This window comes from Octopus bimaculoides, chromosome 11 (assembly GCF_001194135.2).
Source record: "Octopus bimaculoides isolate UCB-OBI-ISO-001 chromosome 11, ASM119413v2, whole genome shotgun sequence".
Lineage (NCBI taxonomy): Eukaryota > Metazoa > Mollusca > Cephalopoda > Octopoda > Octopodidae > Octopus > Octopus bimaculoides.
The window spans coordinates 33,918,921-33,926,491 of NC_068991.1; the positions used below are offsets into that span (position 1 = coordinate 33,918,921).

General features: G+C 34.2%; 1 protein-coding gene across 2 annotated transcripts in view; it reads left to right on the forward strand.

The window, feature by feature from the left end:
• Positions 1-7,395, forward strand: part of LOC106882637 (uncharacterized) — a 99,914-nt gene extending 92,519 nt beyond the window's left edge. For both annotated transcript variants that reach the window (XM_052971682.1, XM_052971683.1), the window contains one exon: positions 2,523-7,395. In XM_052971682.1, coding sequence (XP_052827642.1) covers positions 2,523-5,909 — 3,387 coding nt within the window. In that variant the 3' untranslated portion in view covers positions 5,910-7,395. The remainder of the gene's footprint in view (positions 1-2,522) is intronic.
• The last annotated feature ends 176 nt before the right edge of the window (positions 7,396-7,571 follow it).

The following is a 7,571-nucleotide window of genomic DNA, read 5'->3' on the forward strand; positions in this document are numbered from 1 at the left end:
CCACATGTCCATACCAGCGCAATCGTCTCTCTTGCACACCACAACTGATGCTTATGTTCAGCTTTTCTCTCAAGATACTTAAACTCTGTCGGGTATGCACACTGACATTACACATCCAACGGAGCATACTGGCTTCATTCCTTGCGAGCGTTTGCATGTCCTCAGCTATCACAGCCCATGTTTCACTGCGATGTAGCATGGCTGTTCGTACACATGCGTCATACAGTCTGCCTTTTACTCTGAGTGAGAGTCCCTTTGTCGCCAGCAGAGGTAAGAGCTCTCTGAACTTTGCCCAGGCTATTCTTATTCTAGCAGCTACACTTTCAGTGCACCCACCCCCACTACTAACTTGGTCACCCAGATAGCGGAAGCTATCAACTACCTCTAGTTTTTCTCCCTGGAATGAGATAGAAGTTGTTTCCTGTTTGTTTACAGTGTTTATTGCACCTGAACATCTGCCACATACAAAAACTAACTTCCTAGTTAACCTGAAAAGGGGCTAGGAGTCCATATAAATAAAAAAATTATAGTTAAAGAAGTAAATAAAGTTGGAAAATCACAAAACTATATTTTAGAGAATGTTTAATATTCTTGTTATAGGGAGTGATTTGAGATGTAACCAATCTCAATGTATCCATCTTATCGAATATTAGAAAGAATTCTTTAGGAAGTCAAAGAGAAAAAGCTTGTGGGTTAATATTTTGTACCCATGTTTTAATGCTTAGTCTATGAGAGCTGAATCCTCCATCCACGCATATGGCCTTCCAACAGCAACCTTCTCCAGCCAGGGCTTGAGCACAGACAACAGCAGCTTCAAATAGCTGTCTGTATTAAGCCTAAAGCCCTGTTCAAAGATGTGGGGCAACATAACATCATTTTTATTGGAGACACAGCAAAAGACCATCACAGTTTAGAGGAACATGATTTTCATGATGTCCAAGCTATGTCTTAGAACCTTTATAGTATTGATAGAGCATTGAGCAGCAGTCTTGATGCTGGTGTTTTGATACCCAGTGTGAGTCACCATCATACAGGTAACACTTTTCCAATATCAAGATGGTTTCTAGTCTTCTGTGTCAGCTAACTTTTTCTCAACTGCAATTTTAATTTCAATGCTCTCCAACACTGTCAACTGTTCACCAATACATCAAGCTGTTCCTGGAAAAAGGAAACAAAAACAATTTCAAATTTAAGCCTGAACATCCTATATGTGTGTGTGTGTGTGTGTGCATACACACACATGCATGTGCACATACACATATACATATGTGCATGCATATGCACACACCTGCATACAAACACACACACATTTACATATAAAATGGAATCTTCATCAATCTTGGCAGTGAGTATTTTCAGTTGTTTGACAACTGAGTGACCTACACTTTGAATTGACATGTGAAATGACCACATATTGTACAGATATGTGAACTCTTAACATAATTCTCAATCACAATCAGTATGGAATAGCATGTGAAAGATCATATCCTTGAATTACAGGTATAATCTATGTGACAGACCTCTAAACAGTTTCTGTGTGTACACAATTTTTATTCACAATACTTGGATTAAATTGAGGTCATGACAAATACAATCACTCATGATGCTATGTAGTGGAATCAAACCTGTCACAATTGTGGAGAAAATTTCTCTACCATTCACTCCTACATAAATAATACACATTTAAATAAATCATATGCATATGTACATACCATACCTCTATACAAAATTCCTCACTGACATATATATTTGATATGTATATGATATAGTCTTTTTTTGTTTTACTGGTTTGTCATTAGACTAGCAGTCTCAAGAGTATAAATTGATTATATGGACCTCAAGTTGAGCTGAATTGTGCTGATGCTCTGAGCATGTGTGTGTGTGAGGAAAAAAGGGAATGATATTCAAAGTAATGGAAGGGGTGTATGTTCCTGTCACATATGAGATGTTTAAAGTCAGAGCAATATTTTAATAGGTGATGAGATCAGTGATGTTCATCTCCTTGAAGCATGTTCAGAAATACCAAGATATTTAGAAAATTGGAGAGTTTTAATGCACTACACTATGTATGAGCATTCATTTACAGCCAAGTGCAATATATCCATCCATCTCTTTCGAAAGCAATTCTGATACCCATTTTTTTAATGTAATAAAACTTTTGAAATAACTGATGGTGTTCTCTAATACTTTTAATACCGCATTCAGTGAGTTGAATTGAAAAAAGTTTTCCAAATGAATGACATGATTATTTAATATGCTGATAAATGAAAATTGCTGTTGAAGATATTTTATATGAAAATAAGTGATTTAATTAGAACCTCTATATTTCACTGTCAGTATTTTATACTCAGAAAATTGAATGCATTTATAAAAAAATATACATTAGAAAGGAGAAAGTAATTTGTGTTGTGTCTATAAATTATGTATTTAAACATTTTTCTTTTTTTAGCAGTATTACGCTACATAACTAAGGAGACACTTTCTTTAGTACATTGTTATAATTTTTATGTTCTATTTTTCAGCAACATACTTTTGAAGACAAGTCAGGACATGATCAAGCAAATCTTCAGTTTTTCACCTCTGACCAAAGACAAAGAAAAGAAAACAATAAAGACAGTGATAATAAAGAAAAGAAGAATAACTGTAAGAAAATTCAATTTGATTCTAAAGAAAAATTTTTAGAAGAGAATAAAGTGACAACGGTGTTGTTAAAAGATTTGATAAAAGATACAAAGACTAACTCTGAAACATCAACTGAAATTTCTGAAGAAATTCAGAAAGCAAACTTTGAAAATAACAGTGATAAGAAGGCTGGAGTATCTCCAGTTTGTGAAGAGAAAATGAATGACACAAAAGTAACAGTTATAGCGGAGAGTTTTGTTAAAGACAAGATTTTGGATCAAGCAAAACCAACCATTCAAAGGTCAAAGATTACAATTAAACTTACTGGTAAAACAGGCATAAAGCCACTTCAGTATCCTGTGTTGTCACCTTGGATGTCTACAAGTAAAATGCCTGATCCAAATAATGCCCAATCAGCTAAAGTAAATTCTGACAAGAAAATGTGCTCAACTAAAGAAATTGAAAGCCAATTATCTCTTGATGACTTCTTGACATGTTCAAACAATCATGGTAGTGACCCAGTTGCTTCAGATATAGAGACTGAAGAAGAAAAAACTAACATTAAAATATCTAATCTGAACACTTGTAGACGATCAGCTGATACTTCCATTCTACAAGAATCTATTGATAATAGTGAAAATAAAAAATCTCAGGAATTCTTACCAGATTCACACATGTCTACAACAATGCCTGTCTCTGTTTCCCAAGTGTCTGGTAGCTGTCTTCTTCCGATCAGTGTTTTAGCAACAACACCTTTCCCCACTTCCCCACCTGAAAGGAATTCCAGTAATGTTTTTGAGGGTACTGAAAGCTCTGATTTGTGTATTTCTCTAGCAGTTGACCAAAAATCAAGTAATGTGCACGAATCAAATAAAGAGAGTGAAACTAAGGTTATTTCTGAAAGCAAAAATGGAGCAAGAACTTTGTTGAGCCAACATAAAGGTACAATACAGGTGCCAGTATCCACTGGTGTCAAGTTCTTCACAAGAGATCTTGATAAGAGGCTCCTAGGGGTTGATTCTACTTCTCAGGTTTCTATGGGAAAAATAAACCATTCTTCTCCATCTGTTTTCCAGATTACAGAGACTAGTGATGCTAGTTTATATCAGACTGATAAAGAAAACATCACTTTGCATTCTTCTGTCACTCTTGAAGGAAATCCAAGCAATGGCAGTCCCCCTATTATCCAAGAGACATCTCTGCTTGTAAACAAAGAACATTTCTCAAAAATATGCAGTAATAATGTCTCTGACCCTTTAGCAAGCAGTACTTCTACCTTATTTGATGAGATAAACTCTAAAAGTTGTTATAGCATCTCTGCTTTACATTCTGAATTGTCATCTGTTCCTAGCAAACTCCAGTTGTCTGATAACTTTGAACTGCCAAGAAAAAATTCTGTTATGGTGACAGCACCTTCAAACCTCTCTGCAATCAACACAGGGGAAATAAAATCTGATCATTCTGCTATCTCTTCAGAATCAGATGCAAAAAACAATTGTATGGAAAAGAAGGACAGTTGTTCTTTGGTAACATTGTTAAGCAATAGTGCTAGGTCTGATATGAGAACAGTTGATTCCAGTACAGTTGAGCAAAATATTTCTTTGATTCCTTTACCAACTTCTATGAGCAGTTCTTTAGCTAATATATGGGATATTCCTCTCCCTTCTAATCTACAATCTGAGTGTCAACCCCCATCCCATGGTGTATTAATTCGAGAATCTGAACACAATTATGCTATCAGACTTATGGAAAATTCAGATGGTGTTTTGCACCCTATGAAAAGAGTTCCATTGCAACATGATGATAAAAATGTTGATAGTGATGATAGCAACAACGATATAAGTAATAACAGCTGGAAAGCACAATCTTTTGTGGCCCAAGCATATTTATCACATAGCCAGTCTGATGATGACGGAGAGACAAGTCAACTGAGTATCTCATCAGAAAATGACTCTAACAATTCTCTTCCCCAGCAGTGTTCTCAGTCTTCAGAGAGTAATGATACCATTTCTCCACCAGTTCTAGAAGCAGAAGGAAGACAAAGCTGTCTAATTCCAAATGAGGATTTAAGCAACAATGACTCACCTCCGCCCCTTACTGCTGAAGTACCCTGTCTCTCACCTAGTGTCTCACTGCCATGTTCCACATCATCTGTGATACCAGTAACTCTGATTTGCAATCCACCTTGTGAGAGTAAAACTTTACTTACTACACCAAACACATTGTCTATTGACAACACATCATTGCTGAATAACATGTCAATTCTTAACTTAGATTCAGTTATTAGGAGTCAAGCTAAGACATATTCTTCTAATGACAGGAATGTAAAAAGTATTAAAAAAGTGGTTCTTTTGAAAAAGCCAGTGCAAAATATTCCTTCTCGCCATCTACGTACATCCCGAAAATCTCGATCAAAACAAAATGATGTGAAACTTTTAAAAGTAGATAAGGTAGATCAAGAAAAAATCATTGTAAAAGTTACATCACGCACATCAGAAGGTGTACCTGTGATAAGCCTGACACCAGCAACATCAACAGCAAGTTATACCACATCAGATCTCTCATCTTCATCAGTTGCAACTACTTCATCTTGTGGTTCAAACTTTACAGAAATCTCTGAAACTGAAACTGCTGATAGCTCATTACTAGAAGCAGCTGCTAAAAAGGCAGAAACACTACCCAAAATGTTCATGCCTACAGTAGTCCTTCATGATATTAAATACACAATGGGTAAGGATTTATCTCCAATGGCAACTATTCCTTCATCTATAGAGAACATTCCAATCTTTGATTCTGAAAATGATGATTCTGACAGTGATGTAAAATTTGAATCACCAAAGAAGTCGTTTGAGTCACAACGCCAGCTTGAAATTGAGTCACCTTCAAAAACTGCAGAAACATTTGATCCATACATGTTTCTGAACAGACCTACAAAACCTTCTATACCGTCCTCTAGCTATAACACACAGTTGACAAATGAGAGCTCTACTTTATTTAGCATAGGTCCTTGTGGTACTAGTGCTACTGGAAGAGTGACTGCAGATTCACTTCCATCTATTGACAATCAGTCAATGATAAGTAACATGTTTGATGTAACTGATTGTAAGTTTGCTTTTCCTGATGTTTTCTTAGAGAATGGTGAGCCTGAAACACCTCCAAAAATATCAAATGTTGATGTACTAGGCCCTGGACTTCCTTTTGAAACATCTAGTAAAAGCAATATTGCTCTTGGTTTGGATATCTTGAATGAGTTTTATACAGTTGAGGGAACTGAAGATTCAGGTTAATACTCTTATCAGTGGGATAGATAATCGGTGATTAAAATTTTTCTCTCAAACTTTTTGTCTGTATAAGTCTATTATTATAACCTCTTGCAATAGATAGTATATTAGGCACAGATAATTTTTTATATTAAGTTATAAGATATTTTGTTCCTGCCTTTTGATATTGTTATTAATCATCATCATCATCATCAATAACAATAACATCGCGGTTGATATTCTAAATATTTTGTTCTTTTTTAGCTAGAATCATCAGATTCCATTATAAAAATATTTTTGTTGCAAATATGTTAGAAAATTATTCTTTGGTTCTACTACATTGAACTCATGAATTTTATCACAGTTTTTCCTATATTTCTGAGAGAAAATACTGCTTGTTTTTAAAGTGATTAACTGCCTTAACTACACTTCTTTCATCAACTTCAAGCCCTGGGTGCTAGGTTATTTTGTAGCCAGGATGGTAACCCTAAAAACTTATGCTTCCCTAGGATTAAACTATCAGCTCTTTGGGGATTGGTTTTAGTATGTGTAATTTGCTGAGAGACATCTTGAATAGTTGGTAGGGGATTGCCATATATTAATCTTGTTCACTCAGAAATAAGAAAAAGTTGTGAACAACAAGTTAGGTTGGAATGTACAGTAGGTTGTCTAAAAGGCAGGTTATATAAGAAATATATGAAAAGTTTAATGTAAAAGAAATCTTACTGGTGAAGTAATTAATTCCTGAAAGATTACTGGTAGTAATTATGTTATAATTATATCCTCTTAGTTTAGTGATTTGTATTAACCAGACATATTGTATACTAGTTATTGAGGCTAACTAGAAATTTTTATGAGAGCCTTATTAAACAATGGAAGCAATAAGATATGCAATTCTTTAAACGATTTGAGCAGTAATGAATAATTACCTTTTTTAGGTTAAAATATTTTCTAAATATTGGTGAAATTACACATGGAGTTCTTCAAAATTATGTTTCATCAGGTTTCTCCTTAACTGTCAGTATTCACTTAATTCTTGTTTTATTCCTCATTTTCTTCTTTTTGTTCTGTTACCTCCATGAAACTGTTCAGCACATGCAGAGGTTTTAGCCAGTATCCATATAATTGCTGTCAACTCAAAACTTCAACTTTACATGAAGTATTTATTTAAGTATGTATCTATTTGTCATTAATAACTGATTATCTTAAAATTTAAAAAAAGGACTGAGATACAAGTTTCAATTTCCTTAACAAATCAGTTACCATTTTGTTGTTACCAAGAATTGAGGCAATACTCTACTGTACAAAAAATGATTTTTAACTCAAAACATAATAGCTAACAAAACAACTACTGGATTTCCTATTTCATTGACGAAACCGAGTAGATAATTATTTGAAAAACCAATGATACAACTTTCCATCTACAAAACCTATATGTATATACACTGAAATATAGATATTTTTTTGTCTGTACAAAATCATGAATTAAAAGCAATCACCAAATCTTCTTTAATTATGCATGTTTCTTTTTTTCATCAAAGTTCATTTTTACCAATTATTGCATTTTAATCATAAATTTTTGCCTATTCTGTAACTATTTGTAGTCTCCTCATCGAAAAATAGAACAAAAAAGTATTCACAACATACTTATCAAAATTGTAACATCTGGTGTATTTTTTTTTTTTTTTT